Genomic DNA, 24,834 nt, shown 5'->3' with positions numbered 1-24,834 from the left:
AGTCTTTGCCTTGAGCTAAAATAACAACACAAACCAATCTGGCCTTCCAGGGAATTATAAACTAGCCTCACCAAATCCCGTAAGCGCCTAATAAAGTATTATGATGCTACCCCAAGCTCTGTAGGTACACTGGCTTTCCTCTGTGTCTGCCTGTTACTTGTTTATATATTGATTTATTGTACCAAATAGCAGCTTGGTTGGCAGCATTTAGGGGCAGGCTGGTGAAACAATTTCTTTGCTGCCACTCAGCTCCTGTTATCTGACTATGCAGAATGCTGGCCTAAGGATTTTGAAGACCAGTGAAGTAGTTCTTTGTACAGCCCAAAGATAACTGCCCATTTTACATAAAAGAAGTGTGTGGCATGAGGAAGGATCTCTAGGTATCCTTTCACCAGCATACTGATGCAGAAGTGGAACCCAGTTCCCTGTTCCTTTCAGGATCAGTTTACACTGATTGATGTTTCCAATGCTATCATTACAAGAAAAAAAGTGCTAGAATCCTAATCGAGGCTCGTAGGGTGAAATCTTGGCCCCATTGATGTCCACGGGGACAGGACTTTACCCCAGGACCTATTTTTGACTCTTCTTCTGACTAGGAGGAATCACTTAGCATAGGAGGACAGTAAGCAGTAATACCTCCCTACCTTGCAAGGATGTTGAGAGGCCTTTGCAAGATTTTCCAATGATAGACTCTGTATGCGTTTTTAAATAACTAGAGGTTGCTTTCTATGTCTAAGATAATAGAATTCTGAACTACATAAATTCCAAGGAGTTGCTTATTAGAATATGGACATCATCGAGTACAGCATCCCTTTGATTGGCTGAATCAACTGAATTCCAGGCAGGTATATAATAGCCTATGAGACATTGTTTTGTTCATTTATTATCAGCCTTCTTTCTCTTTAGGGTGTGGAGTTTATGTAACCTCTTCCCGAAATATAACCCATTGATGGTAAGCTGTAATTTAGTATAGTCTTGATATGAAAGGGTAGTAATGACAGAAAACAGAAGGGCAACCTGTTTGAGGTCTGAAAGGCAACAATGCACATTAGCAAAATAGATGAAATTACAAACAAGACATTCAGGAAAAAGGTTTGAAACATACCCAATATTAAACAATATGAAGGAGTGCTAATAAAAAGTGAAATATTTGGAGAGAGAGCACATAGAGTAAGAACTGAATTCTTGTCTGAAGAGTGACTCATTGATGGGGTGGAGTGAAGAAAAGCATCTATAAGGTTCTATTTTTTCTGTGTCCATTATTTCCATTTGTTTATTTTATAAACAAAAATATGTCATCATTTTTTCTAAATACCAGCCCTGCAAACTAAACCAGGCATCTGTGAATAAAGCTGGCGTTTTTCTCTTCTCTTGTCTGTCCGCCTATCTGTCCTTTTCTCTTTGTCTAATACAAATTCTCATAGTATTAGCTGTTATAAATGTTCTGTAAGCGAAATTGGGCCATCAGTTATATTTATACAACCCCATTGCTTTTAGTGGGTTTGTACAGGTATAAATAATTGAAACTTAATATTCTGTTGATGATTTATGAACCAGAATAAAATCCAATTCATCCTTTTTTTGGCTGAATTGGCACTCCATGGTTAACAGGAGTAAAAAGCAGTGAAAATTTGTTGTTACTAAAGTCAGCAGATATTATTCAGAATACACATGGGGGAAGCATACCTGTGAATGAAAAGGTTGCTGGCTGTTTCACAGTAACTTTAAAACATTCTAATGTCCACATTCTGAGTGTGGTACATTAGCCTTGCACAGTTACAGATATCTGCTGTAAGTCATTGCTTTGTAAAGCACTTTAGAATACATTGCATACGAAAGACATTGTATAATACATAGAATAAAACTATGTATAGCACAGTTTCTATAAAAGTGTGGTGGATTCATTGACACTATGAGATCTCACTCTTCAGGCAAAGTCCTACTGTAGTGTTAGATTTATGTGTTTTAAATTATGGTCACAAACAGAAAATGGGTGTATTTTTTCAAACATTTTCCCATTACAGTTAGCAGAACATGCAGTTCACAACTAACTGCCATGAACATATAATGTGTCTTAAGGAATAAAATAAAAATCAGGATACACAACATTGGTCCTATTATATTGCCGTAGTGTACATAACAGTCATTGTAACAAATAATAGAATGTTAAAACAGATAAAATACTTTTATTGTTAAGTCAGTATCAATCAAATCTTTTTTGGTGATTAATTTATTTTCCTTCTCAAGTTGCATGAGCGATTTTTGCTGTCTCGCCCCTCCATGCTCCACACACAAATTTTCAAATAATCAACTTCCTGTCCTCTTATCTCATGGAAACTCCCCAAAAGCCAAATCAAGTAATGGGCAGTCACAAGTCCCATGTGCCATTTCAGAACGCACTTCTTCTGCATCTGCATCTTATTGCTAGGTGCTACTTTTTAAGGAAAAAATACACTGAGATTTTTTTATTGATGAAAGATTTATATGATGAGCAACATTTGCAAAAGTACCAAAGTGATTTTTGAAAATGGGATTTACCCTCATAAGTGACTTAGGGGCAGCTTTTTAAAGGTACTCAGAAGCCTAAAGATGAAGACAAGTGCTTAGTGGGATTTTCAAACATTTAAATGGGAGTGAGACACTTAGGTACTTTTGAAAATCCCACTACGTGCCTGACTATATTTTTAGGTACCTACAACCTTTAAAAATCTGACCTTTAGACACATAGGAGTCCAAGTTTCCTTGAAAGTCAATGGGATTTAGACTCCTTAGTGCCAAAACACATTTGAAAATTGTATTTGATATCTGTCATGTTTCCAGCAAATCATCATGTAGAATTATCTTTTATAACTAACTGCTATGTGATGTATCACATTATTTTACTAAATTAAAACAAAAATATTGCTAGTTAATTGCAAGTGCTGTTGAACAGAGATCATAAGCAGCTATTTAAAAATATTTCTTACAGCAAACGCTAGTATAATATTTGTATTTATACTGATAATAAGATTTGTCAATGTATTTTCTTGTTTTCTGGTGGTACAATTTTTTCAACCATTTTCAGATTGTCACCAGGATTAAGACCTTTACATAATGGCTGAAAGTTGGAATATTAAATATGATTATTTCATTTTTGAAAAGACTGGACTTTTGCAATATTTATTTGCTAGCACATTTGCTTATATTTTGTCCAGAATGCTTCAGCCTGTATTCTTACAGGAACTCACCTGATTGAAAATATTTCCCCAGTTTTAAGACCCCGACAATGTCATTAATTTCAAAATGTATTACTTACTTTTAAAATAGTTAATGATTACAGTTCCTTATATCTGACAGAACTTTGCTTTCTGTATATCAGGGGTTTCCCTTAGGATGAGAATCAAAAAGCTGTTAGGTCTGTCCAAGTTGCATCTAAAAATCTCTGGAAGCAAAGGTCTTTGCTAACTATGCTCTACTATTGTGGAATTAGTTCCTGTTGCTTGTTGTAGCACTCAGCCTGTTACAACTCTTAAAACAAACAAACTTCTGTTTGTTGCTTTTTTTTAATTTGAAAACTCTGATTATATTAAACATATTTTATTAAAAAACATCATTTGACAACCCCTCCCCTCTTCCATGAAAGATGATAGATCGATACTTTGTGTTGATTATGCTGTTGCTGCTGGTGGCTTTTGAAACTCGTGCCCGTGGCAGTATGTTTCATCAGAAATGCAAGTGGATAAGATGTGCAACTTTTACTATTGTCTAGCAGATGACCATGTTTGTTACATTAGATATAGAATGGTGGACACTGACGCATACCTGGTAATAGTGAGGATCAGTTGGCTGCTTACACATTGTGTGTTAGATGTTAGGGAGTTAAGGCATGAATGAAGGAATTTCAGGGAAAGTTCAAAAATCAGTTATCCTAGTTTGAAATAGGTCTGGTGGTAACCCCAATTTAGATACGGTACAAGTGTGACAGAGATATATTTTGGTCACAAATGACAAACATGATCTACAGATCATGGCAAACTGACCTGAAGAGCTTTGTGTGGCTCAAAAATTTGTCTCTCACCAAAATAACTTGGCCCAATAAAAGATACTACCTCACCCAACTTGTGTGTCAAATGTGATCTATAGCAGTTGATAATGGAACTCAGTCACAAAAGCCACATTTCTGCAAATAGCTGTGAATATGAATAAGATTGTACTCAACAAACTCTTAATGAAAATACAGAATAATAGCTGTAAAGTGAAGAAAGGAGAAACAAAATGCCTTGTACAATAAATAGATGAAAATATGCCTTGTAGAACTAGCATGAATAGAGAGTGCCCTAAATAGAAAAATGTGGGAAGACTGCCTGTGACAAGGCTGGCGTTGGAATGATGAAGGAGGTTCCTACTATAACTTTAAAAGAGATTTCAGGAAATAAAAATAGCATGGCACTATTCTTTGATTCTTTTTTCCCCCCAGAAAGGCAATTTGCCTTTTTATTCACAAAATTAGTCACAGCAATCCAGTCACACAGAATTGTCATGAAAATGTACCAGCTGAGGCACAGAATCTTCTCATTTGCCTTTTACCACAATGGTGACGATTGTGGAAAAACTGATCATATTTTATACTACATAAACCAACAAAAAACCCTCAACAAAACATGAATACCCAGTTCAGTGGGCAAGTACAATATGATAAGATTGCTGCAATCTTTTCTTAATCTAGTAAAATAAGTGGTCAGTGAAATAATAATTTAAACATTCTAGGAATGAAAAGAAATAATCTGACTATAATGAATAGAATTATCAAACAGTAGTTTATTACCTACCTTCTAGAAACCAGGGATAATTCAGAGAAAAAGTTCACCAAGGAGAGAAACATACCAACTGTGCTTAATTCCCAGCTACACCAAGTTTACATAGCTGTAAGCCACCTTTCCCTTCCCTTAATCTTAGGGTGCCTGGGGGTGAAAATACTGCTCCAATTTACCTTACTAGCAGCTATCTGCTGCACAGACCAAGGATGTAGTGGAACTCATAGCACTTTGCCTCTCGTGTGCCCTTTTCCCCAATCCCAACATGGAATGGGAAGAAACTGGGTGCGTAGTGTTTAACCTCTTGAGTACCATCTCCAATCAAATGTTAATTAATAATATAAAGAATTCCTATAATCATTGTGACTGTATAATTTACTAATATATGAAATAAATGTAGAGTAAACTATTTGAATGCTCTGTGTTATCTGTTGAAATGACAACAGAACTTTTAGAACAATTTTGCCTTTTAACAGTTCATTTAAAAAAAACCATTGTTCAGGAAACCCCCTTTCATTGTAGGCCTCTTGTTTTATGTGACTGCCTCAAAGGATCCCCACTTTTTATCTTTCTTGTGCCCTTCAACCAATTTTTATCCCCTCTATTGCAGCCAGCAACATTGCCAGTATAGCCTCTTCCAATCAATTCTGGAGACTGACTGCCTGTTGTCAGTTCCTGTCTTGGCAATGAGCAACCACTCTCAGTAAAATCTTTCAGTGTCCACAAGCCTAGCTTCCAGAATAGGCCTGCTTTTAGTTAGTGAGTGGGTGAGAAACAATGTGGATTAAGAGCACCAGCAATTCAGGATCTACGGGTTGCAAGATAGGCACCTATACATCTATAAAGTCAAAAAGGGAGCCAGGAGCCTGATCATATGATTCCTGGAGTTTGTAACGCCACCTATTATTAAAGTTGCCCCACACTTCTCATTATAAGACCCTATTTTCAGTTGCTTATAACTTTGCCTTAACCCTTTGGGCTGAAATTTTCCATGCTGGATGTCTGCCTCCAGATGAATTTTTGGGGAAAGTTTTAGCCAACAGTTCCGCTGTTTCCAAGAATGATACCGGGGAAAACATGCCCATGTTAAAAAATTCTGTTGACTTTTTCTTTGAAAACTTGTAGCATTCCAATGCTTTGGAGCAGGAACTTGAAATTGGACAGCAGGTGGTCTTTGTGTGAGAGAGGTGCTTTTTGACATCCAGTGAAAATCTGCTCACATTTGGTTGCATTATATAAGCCTGTAAAATAAACAGTTTGTGCATGCTCAGTTGAGACTTTGGGAAATTTAGCTTCTAAATTCCCTGAAAAGAATAGTGTCTGCATTATGTATTGTGACAGAGTTCCTCCTCTGTCTTGGTGGGTCCTGTGCTTATTGGCGGATTTTCTTGCCTCAGAGATTCACCATGTGGGTTGGGGAACAGCCCAGAGACCTTCCCCTCTGGAAGAACTCACAGTCCAGGTCAATTGGGAGGTTTGGGGGGAACCCAGGCCCGCCCTCTACTCCAGGTTCCAGCCCAGGGCCCTGTGGACTGCTGCTGTCTCTAGTGCCTCCTGTAACAGCTGCATGACAGCTACAACTCCCTGGGCTACTTCCCCATGGCCTCCTCCAAACACCTTCCTTAGTCTCACCACAGGACCTTCCTCCTGGTGTCTGATAACGCTTGTGCTCCTCAGTCCTCCAACAGCATACTCTCAGCTCCTTGTGCCTCTTGCTCCCAGCTCCTCACACTCACACACAAACTGAAGTGAGCTCCTTTTAAAACCCAGGTGCCCTGACTAGCCTGCCTTAATTGATTCTAGCAGCTTCTTCTTAATTGGCTCCCGGTGTCCTAATTAGCCTGCCTGCCTTAACTGGTTCTAGCAGGTTCCTGATTACTTTGGTACAGCCCCTGCTCTGGTCACTCAGGGAATAGAAAACTACTCATCCAGTGACCAGTATATTTGCCCTCTACCACACTCATGTACCCCACTGGTCTGGGTCTGTCACAGTATGCTCTAGTCTGAGGCTGAGTAGAACTTTCCCTGCAATTGCAACCGAGCTGCTGTGATCTGTGCTGGGTCTGGGTCTGGGTCTGGGTCTGGGTCTGGGCAGCTGAACTGAGAGCAGGGAGACACACTCTCTTACGCTTTTAATGACTCCCTTGCTAGGCCCGGGCAGCATGGAGGAGGAAACTACTTGATTCAGAGGCACAGAAGACAAAAGAAGACCATGTGCAGTGGGAAAGAAAAGGTTGGAACAAGGAGCAGTAGGTGGATGGGAGACTACAATTGCCTGGGCAGGGAGACTGGGAGCCAGGTAGTGAAATGGTGAGGGGGAGTGAGCCAATAAGTGGGATGAGGCTGAGAAAAAATCAGGGTGTTGTGGGGAGAACTGAGACTGGCTGGACAGAGAGACTGAGACAAGGAGTCAGGGATGAGGAGCTGAGAGAGGGAGATTGGGTCTGGGAGCCAGCAGGGAGCAGGAATATGGTCATGGGTGGGCAGTACTAGAGGCCAGGATGGAGTGGGAAGACATGTGAGATGAAGAGGCAGAATGAGGGAAACTGAGAATGGCTGGACAAGAAGACTGGTACAGATAGTCTGGAAGCATGAGAGTAAGACTAGCTGGACAAGACTGGGACTCTGATGAAGAGCCGAGGTGGGGAAGAAACAGGACGAACAGGAGGAGGAGGCAGCAAGGCAGAAGGGATCATGATTGAGGGGAATAGGCAAAAGAGTCTGTGCTCACTACAGCACACTCCTTTCCAGAGCCTGGAATACAACCCAAGATTTCTTAGTTTCACCATTCTTCTGCTGTCAGCAAATATCTGTGAAACCCACTGGCAGAATGTCACATCCCCTTCTAGTGCTGGTCCACATAGAGGGGTGACTACTACAGCTATTAATTACTCTGTTAGCTCAAACAGCTGAGCTCTTTTGTGGTGGATCTAAAGATTCCAGCCTACCAGTGATGACCCATATGAATGTCAATATGATGTCATGTGAATGAATTTCTGTTTTTTGTTTCAAGTTTGCTTTTTTAAAAACATAGGAAATTACACACAGACAATCCTATGTTAAAATAACATTAGTAAGGCGGTTTGTAGTTTTTCTGTAGCTGCATTGGTCCCAGGATATGAGAGACACAAAGTAGCTGAGATAATATCTTTTATTGAACCAACTTCTGTTGGTGAAAGAGACAAGCTTCTGAGCTACACAGAGTTCTTCTTCAGGTCTGGGAAAGGTAATCAGTGTTGCAGCTAAATATGGGTTGGAATAGATTGTTGAGCATAGAAGTAGGCAAGTAACATTTCTCTGGTCATGGGACAAAGGAGGTTCTAGTGGCTTACAGATTGTTGTAAAGAGACATTAAACCAATGTCTCTATTCAGTCCATGGTTTGTAATGTCTAGCAAAGTTATGAATTTCAACTCCCAAGGTTGTCTTTTGAAGGTGTTATGCAGGTTTCCTTGGAGGACAGTGTCTGTGAGGTCAGATATGGAGCGATCATTTTGTAAAAATTGTTCGCCTACGAGTGACGGTGTTTTTGTCTTTTATCATTTTTCTGTGTGAGTTCATTCAAGAGCATAATAGTTGTGTGGTTTCGCCCGCATAATTGTTGTGGGGACATCAAACTGTAATCTTACTAACTGTCGGCCAACTTGGATAAGGGAGGTCTAGCCTAGTGACTAGAGTCGGCAACAGGCCTAGTGGCCAGAGTCAGTCATCAAGAGCCCCAAGCCAAGAGTCGAGCTGTAATCGGGAGCCAAACCGGAGGTCAGGAACTGGAGTGAGCAGGGTAGCAGGCAAGGAGTGGTTCAAAGCAGAGGCAGGACCGAGTCAAGGCTGGGTGCAAGGCAGGAGCAGCAAGAACACGTTAATGCAGGAGCAGGCACAGTGCTGGATATGAGTCTTGAGAAGCCAGTGAGCTGCTGCTGGCTTAAGAGCCAGCCTGTTGGCATCTGCAGCCATTCAGGTTGCATGGCTACTCATGCAGCCTGCTGCAGACCAGCTGTACTGATGAGGCTGCCTGGACACTAGCTATGCTGCAGGCCATGATTCTTCACAGTATCCCCCCACCCCTTCAAAGGCATTGTCTAGGGGTCTTGGGACCTGGTTTCTCAGGGTAAGCATTAAAGACTTGCAGGAGGTCCAGGGCCTGGATGTGGTCTGTGGGTTTCCATGAACACTCGTCTGGCCATACTTGTCCCAGTCAATTTGATATTGTAGTTTCCCCATACCCGATGAGAGTCTAGAATCTGCTGAACCACTTATTCTTCTTGGCCCTGAATGGTTATAGGTGGAGGAGGAGGAGCAGTATGGAGTAGGAAAGGGTTCTTGATAGATGCTACCTGGAACCCCCATATCAACCCATCATATAATTATGATATATTTCATATAAAGCATGCGATGTAAGATATCATATGAAAGATCATGATCTGCTGAAACCCATTGTTCTATCCAAATATGTATATAATTAGTGTGTATGAAGTTATGAGATTTTGCTGTATGGGTGTTACTGGAATATGCTGCAAGTTTGATAGTCTATACTTTTAGGTGGTGATCCATTCCCAGGAGAGTGTTAAGCAACTATTAATCAGCAGGGGAGTCGTAAACAAGGGATTTACAATACTTTAAGGGGATGCACAAGCATCACACAATGGGGGAATTTCTCAATTCTGTGACTCAGCAAAGCCCACCAGAACATATCTGAGCTAATGCTTTCCAGGCACATGGACTGAGGATATAAAATAGGGGACATCGTGCTTTCACCTTTCTTCTCCCCCTCCTATGCTGGTAGCAACAAGAAGACAAAGACTTAAGATGAGGACACTGGTCCCAGGCTTAAAGGGGAAGCCTGTGTATTAAGAACTATAACCTACCTACAACATCCAGTGGGGTGAGAAAAACTGCTTGATCCAAATATTGCCCAACGTAATAAGGTTTAAGATTTAGACTACACGCTTGCCTTTTATTTTATTTTTTGGTAACTGTCTCTGACCTTTTGGGCCTACTACTTAAAATCTTTCTGTAGTTAATAAATGTGTTTTATGTTTTACCTAAAACAGTGTGTTTTGCTTGAAGTGCTGGGGAAATCTCAGCTCAGATTGCAAAGGCTAGTGTGTGTCCTCTTACATCGAGGAAGAGGCAGAATGGTTTAATAAACTTACACTGGTCAGGTTTCTTACCAGGGCAGGGTGGTATAGTTCTGGGATTTAAGGCTGGGGACTTGGGAGATTTGCTGGTGCCTTTTTCTCTGTGATTCTTGCGTGGCTCAGGGAGCATTCATGCAATTTAGCTGGGTGTGAGGCTCCACATGCTGTTGTGCTGTGATAACAGTGCTTGGAGGGGTTTACTGCTTGTCACTAGCAAAGCATTGTGAGAGACAACCCAGGCTGGAGAGCTAAGGGGGCACAGTGGTACCCCAGTTTCAGGTTGTACCCTGGGGAACAATGGTTTTAAAAGTGAGGCATGGAAGATGGGTGAATCTTGAGAGAGTCTGGTAACTGCAACTTGAAGGTAACTGGGTTAATCTGTTTCATGATCTGGAAGGGCCCCAGGTACTTGTGGTCCAGCTTTGCAGTGGGGTGAGATGATCACTGGTTCTGGGTGGACAACCAAATCTTATCCCCTACTCCAAGACCAGGTGTTGGCAGGTGGGACCAGTTGGCGTACTATTTATAGGTAGCCTTGGTGACTTCTGACTGCCTCTGGACTTCTTGTTGTGCCTGCCGGATGCAGGTTCTGAGTTTGGTAACAGCAGGCATTGAGGATTCAGCAGAGATCTCTGGATGAGCACAAAGATAGAAACCATAGTTAGCAAAGAAGGGAGTCTGCTTGGTGGGGGCATGTATGGCATTGCTGTATGTGAACTCGGCATGAGGGATCAGGGACATCCAATCATCTTGATGATAATTCAGAAAGAAATATAGGTATTGCTCGAGGATCTGAATGACCCACCCCGTCTGCCCATTGGTGCTGGGGTGATAGGCTGTTGAGGTCAAGGTCTCGATACTCAGGCGGCATAGAAATTCTCACCAGAAGTGGGAAATAAACTGGGATCCTTAGTCAGACACCACTCCCGTGTGCAAATTGTGGAGACAGAAGATGTTGCTCACAAACAGGTGGGCTGTCTCCTGAGCAAAGGGAAGTGCTTGACATGGAATAAAATGCACCAACTTAGTTAAGTGGTCAAGGCCTTGGGAAGGCAGTAATTCCACAAAAAATCCATGGAAACGATGGCCCAATGCTGAGGTGGAGTAGGTGAGGGCTGGAGGAGACCCAGTGGTCTTTAACAGAGGGGTCTTGGTCCAGGCACAATGGTCATAGGGCTCTATGTAGGACGCAACAGAGGCACCATAGCCTCTGAACTGTTATCCTCCATCCACATGCAGTTGCCTAGCGATCCCTTGCTATCCAAACCTTTCGAGCCTTGGACCATGACCAGGACCAGACCTCTACAGGCTTCACATTTCAAGGGGCCACTCGCTTCGAGTCCTACAACTCTGCCATGATGCCCCCCTAGCAGACCACTTCGGTCATTCCAAGACCCAACACCTGGTTTCCAGGAACTTTTAGTAGACGGCTATATGCACCTCTGTTGCGGAAAGGACTGCCTCAGTATGAAGTTTGAAGCATCTGCCTCTACTGTGAACTGTCTGGCGGGGTCTGGGTGGATCAGGATGGGGGCTGTGATGAACTTCTGTTTCAGATTATCAAAGGCAGCCTGTGCTTCTGGGGACTATGAACATTCGGTCCCTTTCATATCAAGGCTGTAAGAGGGCTGGCCAAAGCAGAGAATCCTGGAATAAATAATCTATTCTGTGGACATTCTTCAGTGCCACCCAATCTGAAGGTCCATTTCCAGCCCCTGAATGGAGATGATATATCCAATGAATTCAACTGCATTACTCCTGTTTGGCATATAAATGATTCTGGCATAGCTTTTCAAGAATGCTACGCACATGCTGGTTGTGAAGAGCCAGGTCTTTGAAGAAAATCAGAATGTCATCAAGGTAGATGATGACAAAGTGGTCTAGCGTATCTCCGAATATATTGTTCATAAAGTGTTGCATACTCTGAAGGGCATGACTAGAAATTCGTAGTACGAAAGGTGGTCTTTCACTCATCTCCCTCCTGCATGCGCCCCAGGTTATTAGCCTTATGCAGATCTAACTTTGTGAAAATACAGGCCACGTGGAGCTGGTCTAAGAGCTCACTGATAAGGGGGAACGGTTTCGTATGGTCACCTTGTTCAGGCTCAGTAATCAGTGCATGTATGGCCACAAGGAGCCATCTTTCTTCTTAATGAAAAAGATGGGAGCACCTGCTGGAGATGTGGATGGGCAGATGAAACCCTTCTGAAGTTTCCCCTGCAAGTACACGTGGAGAGAGACCAAAGTTCAGGTTTGGAGAGGGCCTATAGCTAACCAAATGGGATCTTGGCTTCAGGCTAGAGATAGATTGGGCAATCGTAAGTTTGATGTGGGGGCAGGATATCTACCTTCCCTTTGTCAGAAACATCAGAGAAGTCACAGTACTTGTGGGGGATGTTGGCCAAAGCAGGAGGGGCCGCATTGGATGCTGAGGAAGGTGTGTAGTGAATGAGGCAGGGGATTGTAGGGCAAGACAGGAAGATTTCATAGTTAAGGCAGTTGAATGATGCCCTGGAGAATCATATTCTATCCCTCTCTTTGCCACAAAGTTCCTATGTGATTCTAGTCAAGGTACTTAAACCAAACTTTTCAGAGATGGTGCCTAATTGTGTGTTCCTTATTTTCTGGCTGCTTGACCTGAGACCCTAGAGTCTGATTTGCAGAAGTGCTGAGCACTCTCAGCTGCAACTGAAATCAATGGGAGTTGTGCCTGGAACATATAAAATGCTATGCAATGCTATGTAGTCTGGAAAAATTAGGTTCTATGTATCTCAGATTGGGCACCCAAAATTAGATAATTTTGTCCTTAATCTCTCTGTGTCTCAGTTCCCCACCTGTAAAATGGGGATATCATCCCCTTGTTTCATGACAGTGAATTCATTAATGTTTGTGAAGCATCAGATATTATGATAATTAGCACCAAAAGAATGAAGTTAAGAAATATTTCACAAAGACTGGACTAGAAGAATAGGTCTAATCATGCATGCACAAAACTTCATTAACCTTATCAAGAGTCATGTGCACTCATCAAAGAGGGAAAATAGCGCTTTAAAAATAAATAGCAATGCAGAAGTTAAAGCATTGCTTTAAAATTTATTTTTCTACTTAATTAAATGGCTACTTTGTTTTGCCTAATTATTGTTGTACTTGCACATGAGTTCATTACTGGCATGTTGAATTGTTTCTAATGATTCTTTTGTTTTTCTTAATTGAGGAAGTAGTCAAGGTTTTTTTAGGATTCAAAACAAAATTGTGAAAAGGCTATCACAACAATAAGCCCCAGCTGTATTTGATCATAGAAATTACTGACGTGATGTTGCTTAATATGGTGCAGATGAAGGTCCTGATTCTCCAATGCCCCCTGCACCTTATGCAATCATGCATATCACTGGAAAGTGGATTTAAAATGCAGCTATTCTGACTTAGTATCATTTTTCCTTGCTTTGCAACGGTGTAAGTGACTGATTACTAGAGCTAGGTGAAAAATATTTTATTTTGGGGCAACCAATACTATTCACGAATTTGACACAAATTTGCTGAATAGTTTTAGCCAAAAAAACTTGGAAGGGGAGAGCTAGATTCACAGAGAGACTTAGGCAACGTTCAAAAAATGAAGGGGGTGGTGATGCTGCCAGTTCCTCCCTTATAATATTTTATAGTCCTACTGATAAGAGCATTCACCTGGGATGTGAGGTAACCAGGTTCAATTCTCCACTCTGCCTCATGTGGATAAGGGAATTTAAATTTGAGTCTCTGGCATTGTATCTGAGTGCCTCAACCACCAGGCAGATAGGATATTCTGTGTGGGGGGTGTCTCTCTCTCTCTTCTCCCTCTCCCCTCCCCCCAGTTGAAGCTTTTCCACTTTGTATAAATACTTATTGGGCCAGAAAGGGCCAGTGAGTCTGACTATATAGCCTGGTGGTTAGGGGACTCACTGGGCTGAGAAACCGAGGTTCTAGAGTCTGCTTCAATGAATGTGGAACTCAGATGTACTGCAATGAGATTATATTTTTAAAATAGGTGCAGTGAGAGAACAGAAACAAATATGACAGTAGAACGAAGAAAGAAAAAAATAAATAATGAATAACAGATACAAAATAAAGATTTCACAGATACAGTATAAAATTGATAGAAGACTGTCTATATTACATCAGATTTCTAGAGCTTTTAAACTGTTGAAAGTGTAACAATAAATAAAATACTAATAGGCCATTTTATGTAAAATATCTAAAAATTCAAAAGTTTTGTTACAAATAGAAGAATATAACATTGATTTTTATGTCTGACACTCTTTGTTAAAATTTGTTCGATAGTTAAGAGAAAAATCTATGCAACGTGCAAGACATTTAATAGCCTTGTCTTTTTAGAAAATCATTATAGCTAATTAACACTTTGTGAATGAAAAACGTGCTGGGAATTAAATTTGGATGGGGAAAAGTGTGTCTCAGACAGAACTGAAACTCATGGTCCTGATAAAAATATTATTTTTCTTCCACTTTTATATTGTTTTATCTTTAAGAACACAAAGTAATACAATATAACATTTAAACATCTCAATTTAAACACACAAACATAAGCAATGATAATGTCATATTCACACTTACAAGTCATCTTTACCTAGTAAAAGAGAAAAAAGAAATCAAGCTGTCAAAGGGGAACATAAAGTATATCAATCATTCACTTCCAGCAAATTTGAAATTATCTGTTGGAACCTAATAAAACAACATAATGTTATAATTCTGCATATTGCATTGAGAAACTTATTTCTTTGTTATATAGCCTTATAGATGTGATGAGCAGCTGGTATGTTTTTACCTTTTACCTCATGCTCCGTTTGTATAAATGTGGAGAGGATTTAGCCAAGTAACAGCATTGTTTGTTCAGTTGGGCTGTGATATCTAGAAGCCAACTTATTCATCCTAAAGTTTACTTGGAAATAACCATTGTTTGAATGAGATGCAGGCCAGACAGATAAAGCAGTGTAAGAGTGCCTTTTAGTTGGTGTTGAACTACAGGTGGTAGAGTGGTGGTGATTGTATATGCTATTTGAGTGCTTTACTATCAGCATTTTCACTCTCTTCCCCTGCTGCAGAAAGTTACACTGGAAGATTCTTACCTTCCATTTAATTGGGATCAATGCAGGTTTTTCCCCTAATTAAAGTAATTTGTTGTTGTGATCATGTCTCTTCTAAACACAAAAAAAGGCTCATGAAAAGTAAAGGTTAAGGCACTGAAATCATAGTTGTTTTAATACCTACTTGCAACAGAAACAAAAGTATATGGAGCCAGATCCTCAGCTAGTGTAAATTACTTGATATAAGTACATGTTAATTCTCATCTCAAGGAATCAGTGTCGATAAATATTGTATGTCATTTAAATTAATGTAATTTCTGTTTGTTTAAAGTACTTCATACAACAGATCTGAATCCCATAATATAACTGGAACTCGTACCCACAGTGTCCAGAATCTCTTAATTTCTTACCTATCTCATATGGGTGTTGCTGCACTGCTGTAAGATCTCTAGTATAGCCGTAGCTTTGAATATAAAATGTTGCCATATAAAACCAATTTTTATTCTCTTTGGTAATTTATGGTTATTGTGTTGCAGATGCAAGGCCAAGAAAAAAGTGGAAGTCTTGTTGTAAACTATTGTAGATAGTAAAGATTTGGGGAGTTATCTAGTTCACCATCTTTTGCCATTGGGAGAGGCTTTTATTTTTTCCTGAATAACAAGATCCTTTTTCCTTGGCATTTACTTTACAAACACAGATTAAATGAGAGTAACACAGTATCTGTGAAGCTGCTAACATTAATGATGTTGACATATAGCTAAAGGAAAAAATATTCATCTTTATGGTATAACAGACAATGAAAAGCTAAATATTTTGAAGTAATTGAAAAATATGTATTTCTGGAAAATTATTTTGCTGACTGCTAAGTAACTTCAATTTTAAAAGATTAAATGTAGCTTTTCAACTTCTATTTATTTTATTTTACTTTTTAAAGTCATGTGCACAATAGATGCCAAAATCTTGTTGTTGGAACACATGTGGCCTGGGGTCTACTCTCACCCTCTCACTGTGTGATCTTGTGCAGGTCACTTAAGCTTCTTGGCTGAGATTCAGTGCTGCACCTCTAAGAGATCACAGCAAAAGGCCAAGTGGCGGGCTGTAGTGTCTTTAAGCCATCTTTGTATTCTTCAAATTCTGAGCTGCTCCATGGTTCCCGGTGTAATGTTAACAGCCCTGGAGGCCAGTCTAGGTTATAGCAGTCTGCCCCTTTCTAGCTATGGTCCATAGCACTGCCCAGACTCTCCACAGTGCTGTGTTGTGGCCCTGTTCCTGATACGCCCCTCTCACCCTCTGCTGTGTCCCTGGCACATCCCTACACTGGAGAGTGCAGCCTATTGTTGTCTGTTGGCTGGTCCCAGGGTTTTAAGAGCCCTTTTGCATCACTCCTATCCCTTTTACTTGGCATAAAGTTGCTGGAGTAGGGATGACAATCTTACCCTTTGTCTACCTACATTTGTTTATCTACCTGTACAATCAATGGGGATCATAATATTTAGTAATTGTATAAGGAGCCTATCATGAGGGATAGCAAGACTTTCTTAATTATGTTTGTAGAACTATATAAGTGCAATTGTACCATTTAGTTAAGCCTTCCTTGCCGCTCCCCTCCTTCCTCTCCTTCTCCCTCGTCGTTTTGCACTTTGCTCATTACTCAAGCTCCCCTTTTTTAATGAAGACAGGACAAACACCTGCCTCTATGCTGAGTCCACTGCACTGTCACTCACCACTTCTACTCAATCTGGTCAGCCACAGAGTACTGTAAGGAAATGCCAGGTTTCAGATCATGACCTAGATTCCCTATAGTACTGCACAGAAGACTTCTGTCAATAGCAGGAAGATGCCATCAGACCCAACAGAAAAGCATCATCTGAGACTGATATAACTTCTTCCTGCCTTGACCCTGCCTTCTACTTCCTTTAATAGTTGTTACTAGTTTTGTTCAGAGGAACATAGGTTTTATATATGTAAGATGAGGCTCATTAGTGGCTAACAGAATTTCATGGAAAGGGGTATGATTAGAGGACACCAAAAATCATTGTTGGGTATTGTTGCCTGAAAGTGGTATAAAAAGGAACTACTAAACAACCTCCATTCCCTTTCTTTTCTTTAGTAGGATGAGACTTGGTGGTAAAATTTATCATCGATATGAAGGATATTATAGAGGAAATCTTTTTTGAAATAAATGACCAAACTCCCATTTGTTTCAGTGGAGCCAAGATTTCACCATAGAACTGCAGCAGTTCTGCAATGGGGTATACTGGTATGGTTGTACTATTGGTGCTAAAATTCCAATGTACCACTTCATTATTAGCCGTATAACTACAGCATCATACCTGTGTGAACCTTTACTGTAGAGACAGTTCTTTTATTTTTCGGTACTGTGAAGCTTAGTAATTGTAACATCTATATAATTCAGTTGCGGAACATTGTAAAATCCATGCAAATATTACAATAAACCTAAAACATTTAAGTGCATTTTTAACAAAAATTTAAACCATTTTTCAGTGTAAAAATCTGGAAACTGACAATGTTCCTACTATATTTTATAGGCCCTTTTGAAAAAACGTACTAATTCAGGAGGCACGACTATCTTGGTAATAGTACAATTTATAATTCAGTGGAAAATAACTCTTGAATCTTTATGCTAATTCTTAGTTCTCAATTTAGACTATTTTGCTTAAGTTCATACTTTCTGACTGCACCGACAGATTGTGACAAATACATAAACATTGAAATGCCAAATGACTTTCTGACTTTTATCATTCTCCATATATTTGAAGTAAAAGTAATAGTAAATGTTCAGGTACTATAGTACATTTAATATTTTTTAAAATATATGTGCACCAGAATCCCACTTGGCAATTTTTTTACAATCTGTTTTGCCCACAGACAGCCTTTTGATTGACTACCAGTTTACCTTCAGCTTATTACAAGAAGATGATCGCCACTTCACTGCCATAAACTTTATAGCAAACCCTGAACAGGTGAGAAATGTAATTAATCAACCCTAATGTAATTTTCTTCAAACTTTTCCATTGTATTTGATTGTGATTTTAGCTCTGCCAAGCACCTGTCAGGTATCTAGGGATAATCCAAAACTTGTTGACATCACTGGACTTTCTTTGACTTCTATGCAAGACCCATCTTTAAACATGGCAAACGTGTACCAGCATTGGGCTGTTTAGAATATTGCTTTTAGCTACCTTCCAGGTTACAGGCTTACATTGTTGTTGCAAAATACACAGTCTTGTCTGACTAAGCCAGAATTTTCTTAGGTAGGGAAGGAAAAGAGCACACAAAGGGTATATGGGGAGGCTAGGGGGGAGGCTGTGACAAAGCCTCACATCCCAGGTGGTAGTTGGGATGCTTCTGGAGCTGGTTGAGGTGGTGTTGGCATCTGGTGCCTCCCTCTGGCCTGATCTGGTCAGGGCATTTCTCAGAATTAGGATGAAGAAGGTCAGGGGTTCCAGAAGGTGGGGAAGGAGAGTGGCAGCTATGGTAGGGAAGATTGCAGTAGCTAATTTTTTGTCACAAAATACCCATCCCTAGATATGTATAAAATTGAGTTATATTTTAATGTGTGTGTCCTCATGACCTAAAACAGAGAATTTTCAGCAGAGGATAATTATGATGATGCATCACATAGATTATATGATAAGAAGATCTCATGTTTAAGATGTCTCATCTCATTTGCCACTTAGGGCTCATCAACACTGCCCTACAGTTCAGAGTACTGGGGTGTGAATAGAAGTGTGCACCCAGGAGCATGCTGAGCTGTAATTGTCCCATGTAAATACTGTGGGTGTAAACTAAAAGGTTCCTACTTCGCATTAATGTAGTCCTGCTTGAAGAGGACTACACTAGGAACCTTTTAGTTTGCTCCCACAGCGTCCACACAGGGGAGTTACAGCACAGCTCTTTGGTGTGCACTGCTATTCCCTCCCGCCCTCCCCGTAGCCGAAACTATTGGGCAGTGTAGACATAGCTTCTGTGTAGTACTGAGGACATATTTTCCTACTGTTTTCCTACTTCTCAGGAATCTTAGTCTCACTTTATGATGATGGGAAAGTGGCACAAAAATAACCCTAAATAAATAAATAAAACTTAGAAAAGGCAGCAGAGACTGTTCAGAAATTTTCTGAGTCAAATCAAAATTACAAAGTGAATGAGCTCTAATTCCCTATGGGCATCAATCTTGGCTAGAAGCTTGAGGCCCCGCCAGGCTGTGAGCCTGTAATCACAGTGAAGCTTGTATGTTTGACTCTGATTTAAAAGAACTGGATGTATACATTTTGGATGGTTGTATATTGGAAATGAAATGAAGTTTATGGTGGACCTGATATTCTGTGAATGTTTAAAGGGTGATTTCCTTGATTGGTGGTGATTATGTTCCCAGGAAATTAATCTGAGCAATCTTATCTCAAAGTTAGTTCTGTGTGAGTCAGAAAATATTTTCTAAAAGTGAAGGTTACTACAGTATATATAGTCTACCAAAGACATTAATGATCTGGAGATTGGTGTGGACTGTACCCTCAGCAAGTTTGCAGATGACACTAAATTGGGAGGAATGGTAGATACGCTGGAGGGTGGGGATAGGATACAGAGGGACCTATACAAATTAGAGGATTGGGCCAAAAGAAATATGATGAGGTTCAACAAGGACAAGTGCAGAGTCCTGCACTTAGGACGGTAAAATCCCATGCACTGCTACAGACTAGGGACTGAATGGCTAGGAAGCAGTTCTGCAGAAAAGGACGTAGGGGTTACAGTGGACGAGAAGCTGGATATGAGTCAACAGTGTGTTCTAGTTGCCAAGAAGGCTAACGGCATTTTGGGCTGTGTAAGTAGGGGCATTGCCAGCAGATTGAGGGACGTGATCATTCCTCTCTATTCGACATTGGTCAGGCCTCATCTGGAGTGCTGTGTTCAGTTTTGGGCCCCACACTACAAGAAGGATGTGGAAAAATTGGAAAAAGTCCAGTGGAGGGCAACAAAAATGATTAGGGGGCTGGAGCATCTGACTTATGAGGAGAGGCTGAGGGAACTGGGATTATTTAGTCTGCAGAAGAGAAGAATGAGGGGGGATTTGATAGCTGCTTTCAATTACTTGAAAGGGGGTTCCAAAGAGGATGGATCTAGACTTTCTCAGTGATAGCAGATGACAGAACAAGGAGTAATGGTCTCAAGTTGCAATGGGGGAGGTTTAGGTTGGATAGGTTTAGGTTGGATATTAGGAAAAACCTTTTCACTAGGAGGGTGTTGAAGCACTGGAATGGGTTACCTAGGGAGGTGTTGGAATATCCTTCCTTAGAGGTTTTTAAGGTCAGGCTTGACAAAGCCCTGGCTGGGATGATTTAGTTGGGGATTGGTCCTGCTTTGAGCAGGGGATTGGATTAGATGACCTCCTGAGGTCCCTTCCAACCCTGATATTCTATGATTCTATGACGGTGGTGGAAACCCACTAACTGGGATCATTTAAGTATAGACTGGATGAAATATGTTAGAATATCCTTTACTGAGCAAATTTTTATTAGCAAGACAAGTAATTTTTATGAATATTTTTATTCATATATAGGCTGAGTTTTTTTTAGTTTAAAAAAAATAGTGTTTCTTGATTTAGATTGTAATATAAAACAAGATCATTGGTGAAAGTTATATCTCAGGGTCATGTCCTGCTGATGGGAGTTTTGCTCTTGACTTCACTGCGCCCAGTGTTTGCAGTCTACAGTAGATATGTGAAAAAGGGGGAGAATTAAAAAGTTTGTTTAATTATGTACAATAGAGGTACATTCAGTGCAGTACATTTCTGTTATATTTAGTTAATTTTAATGTTATTTTTTTTTATATCTAGTCAAACAAAAATTTGGATATATCAATTAATGCATCAAACAACTTTAACCTCAATATTACATGGTCTATTGGTTCTACAGGTAAGGAAGCATTTTGACATGTTGTTTTTGCCCTGTATGTCTCAAGAACTGTTCGTTTAAGCTATTTTAACATAATTGTCCTCTTTGTTGCTAATTTCAGTAATAAAATTTTATAAAATGTATTTTTTTACTATTATCATTATGCTAGTATTAATAATATTACTTAAAATTCAGATAATAATTTGTAATCTGAACAAAGCTTCATTAACATGTTAACTTTCTCTTCTATTCAATTAAAATTACTTTGGTAGCAAAAGCTTGTACTCTATTTAATTTTTTAAAATGGCAGTGTTATGAAATGCTGTGATTTTAATTAAGATAAATTACTTCCTAAACTACCGGGGAGACTGAGATTTTAATTTCTTTGTTTCAGTGTTCAAGCTAAAAATTTAATTATTAACCTTAATATCGATATCAAACAATAAAATTCATCTGTGAATGCTGATAAAAGGAGCTGCTTATCTGGTTTTTTCCCAAACTTTGAACCCCATTATGCCTTTTGCTTTAATAAAGAGAAAGAAAAGCTTTATTTAGGAAGTTTCCATGAATTGGTTCTGTTGACTTTCTGAAAATATATCCAAGGAGAAGCACAATGCTTACAACTTAAAATGTACATTTTTTAAAAAAGAATAAAACTAGGCCTTTAAAGATGGTTTAAGAACTTACATATTCTTGAGAATTTTTGCACTTAGTTGCATCTAACAGTATTTTATGGGAGGTCTTGAAAGCTTTGTTTTAACATATCTTTGCTAGCAAATTCTATTTTTTTTCCATGATCATCTTTTTTACTTTACTAAGTCAGCAATGCCCTGATCAAACAGAATTGGTGAGAAGCCTTATGGTTTACAATAAATGATATATGGTTATCTGGTTTATTATTCAAGTTTCTAAGAGCAGTTGAAACAGTATAGCAATATTTTAAAATGCAGACAAATTCACTTTCCACACTTTAGTAACCTATGAATTTTTATTGAAATGGGATGTAAATTACTAGGGGAAACCGTATTAGCTGTGTAGTTAACCGGGATAAGCTTGCTATAAAACTCATATCAAAGTACATCTTCCATCAATTTTATGAATCATTCATAATCTTTTGAAATTGGCATGGTAGTGTGTGTGAATTTTCTATGTGTGTGTGTATATGTGTGTGTCATATACTTGTATGTTTAATGTATAATATATAATAAACAGAAAAAAATATAAAAGAATGTTAAGGTTGCAATGTCAAGCACTCTCAAGTAAAGTTAAATTGCAGGCCTGAGCAAACTTACTTTGGCCCCTTTTATGATAATTTAATATTTCTTTATATTTTTAGCAGGAACAATATCTGGAGAAGAGATTCCTGTTGTTTCCAAGACTAATATCAAGGAATTTACAGATAGCTTTTCTTGTGAAAAATTCAACTTTCGGAGTAACCCAAACATCACTTTCTATGTGTATGTCAGCAATTTTTCCTGGCCAATCAAAATACAGGTTAGTTGTAAATATTAAGCCATTTACTTCTCCTGGTGATTGTGAGAGGTTTTGTTTTGTTACTTAAATGAATATTTCCACTGCTACGGAGATTGCAGAAATGATTATTATGTAGATAATATATTCTCCAGAGTATGATTTGTTGTATATATTTAGTCTTTCTGCAAACTGGAGTACCTCCAAATGACTAATGACTTACTCCTGTTTATTTATGTTCCATTAATTATGACATTTGTATTGAGGGCTATTTTGTTTACAAATGTTTGTTCAAAATGAATGAGATTTTTAATCCTCAATTGTACCCTCAAGGTAAAAATTAGTGCATAACAATAATATATGTTCTGATTAGGTTTTTGTAAACCTTTAGCTTTCTTACTAATTGAATTTTAATTGGTTAAAGGTTTAATGTCTGTGCTGTACTATAGTGTGACAGCTTGTATTCAGCGTTGTTGTAGCTGTGCTGGTCTCAGGATATTAGCGAGACAAGTTGGGTGAGGTAGTATCTTTTAGTGGATAAACTTCTGTTGGTGAGAGAGACATAACATTTGGTAAAAGGTGTATTCATTTAGAATTCATTTTCTCTTTTGGGACTTAAGCCAGTGAGGTGTTTAATACCCTGAATTTCCAGTGATATGAGTGGGAATTGATGGCACTGAGTATCTCTCTCGATTCAGGCCTCTAAGGTGTGAGATTCTTCCGTAGTTGTTATACTGTTTTGTGTTTTTTTTTTGCTAGAAATTTCAGGGATCTTTCTAGCTTTCATTAATATAGCTGCATTTTGGATTGCTGAGTGTCTGTCCATCCCACAGAGGACATTTCAGAAGGTATCTGGATGAAAGGCTTACAGCCTCAATTTCATTAAAGAATTATTTTTAGAATAAATTGTTAAAATCACATATGGCTTTCCAAGTCCCTTGTGTTTTACTTAATCCATCACAACAGGCCCAAATTTCCTGCTAGCAGTACTGCCACAAATCAGCCACCTACATGGCACACATCACTACAAGCATCCTATAACCATTTCCAAGCCGAGATAATTGGGTATACAAGTTAGGGTTATCCAGTGCAAAAGCTGTTTCACCCATCCATAATAATCATCTTATGAGTAGACCCTGACTACCTGGACTGAGCCTAGATTCAGGACGATGGGCTAAAACAGTTACCTTCAAACCATAAAGGAACCTGACACAGAAACATCACCATTTAGCTTGTATATTCTCTAACACTGGGTGAGCCTAAAATTAGTCAGGCATTCTCTCCTATGCACCAGACCTATTGTGTGAAGATGGGACTGCCTCTTCTGCCTGAAATCCCTCATGGTTGGCACTCTTAAATAATATAACCTATGTATGAGTCAACCGGTCATTTCTTCTCTCACAATGCAAGAGCTGAGGATACCTGAATCACCCTTCTAAGACAAACATTATTAAGAAGACATAATCCTATAATGTTCATCTAGTACCATGTCAGCTTGCTGTGAACTCTGCCTGAAGATCTACGTTGTCACGGGGGATGCAGTACCCCACAATCTTGAGGAAGAAGAAGCCAAAAGACAAAATCAGTACCTGAAAATACCTGATCGTCTCATCCATGTTCTGCTCTAAAACTTCAGCATACTGATGTAAGAGAGAATGAAAACTACCAACTTCTGGAATTGCTGACCTGGTCATATCAAGTATGGCCACCACTTGGCTTATAAATGAATGTGGGGTTTTGCCTAGTGAGTGAGACCCTATTTTTAAGTACCACTGCAGACGGATAGCCTGTTAGTATTCTCCCTTCCCCATGCATTAACAACCAAGAGTCTGGGCAAACCACCATAGCTCGGGATGCTCTCGGAATGAATAAGTGCCCCTCAAACTCTCTCTTCTTCTTTGAGTGCTTGTCCATATATTTTCCACTCTTGGAGTGCATGTACCCCATGTACTCAAGCTCTTTTTTTTTTTTTTTTTTGGACAGCAGTGTTTGTTGAAGCTGCACTTGTGCCCTAGACGTCAGAGTCTGTCTCTCTTGCTCACTGTGCGACTAATACTTTGTACTATAAATAGCTGTTGAGATGTTTAGTGTTGGTGAGTCATAGTTATTAGTCTTTTATGCCCTTTATTATAAAAAACAAAAAACAATAGTTTCTTAATTTCTCTACCGTGACTTTCCCAGTAACATGTCCAGCCCTTATGGCAGAGCCAAAGTCTCCTGGGTTTAAAATCTGCCCATTGTGTGATGTTGTGATGCTGCTTAATGTTGGTAATGCAAGGTGCCTATTCCTCTTGGGAGGAAGGAACACTATTCTGCCAAGAGGCAGAGACTTAGGTCACCCTCTCCAGGTCTAGCAAGAAAAGGCAGAGATCCCCTCATCCTTCCTCTCTTATAGAGGGCTTAAGGCCTAAAATGGGCCTGTCTGGCATCTTCTCAGGCACTAGTCATTG

General features: G+C 39.6%; 1 protein-coding gene across 3 annotated transcripts in view; it reads left to right on the top strand.

The window, feature by feature from the left end:
* ATRNL1 (attractin like 1) overlaps nt 1-24,834 on the top strand; it is a 976,173-nt gene that overhangs the window by 464,267 nt on the left and 487,072 nt on the right. For all 3 annotated transcript variants that reach the window (XM_005293856.5, XM_065552410.1, XM_005293857.5), the window contains exons 22-24: nt 17,895-17,989; nt 20,857-20,935; nt 22,251-22,408. In XM_005293856.5, the coding sequence (XP_005293913.1) occupies nt 17,895-17,989; nt 20,857-20,935; nt 22,251-22,408 (332 nt within the window). The remainder of the gene's footprint in view (nt 1-17,894; nt 17,990-20,856; nt 20,936-22,250; nt 22,409-24,834) is intronic.

Source organism: Chrysemys picta, chromosome 7, assembly GCF_011386835.1.
Source record: "Chrysemys picta bellii isolate R12L10 chromosome 7, ASM1138683v2, whole genome shotgun sequence".
NCBI classification, from domain to species: Eukaryota; Metazoa; Chordata; order Testudines; family Emydidae; genus Chrysemys; species Chrysemys picta.
This window is presented reverse-complemented; position numbering and strand designations above follow the sequence as displayed.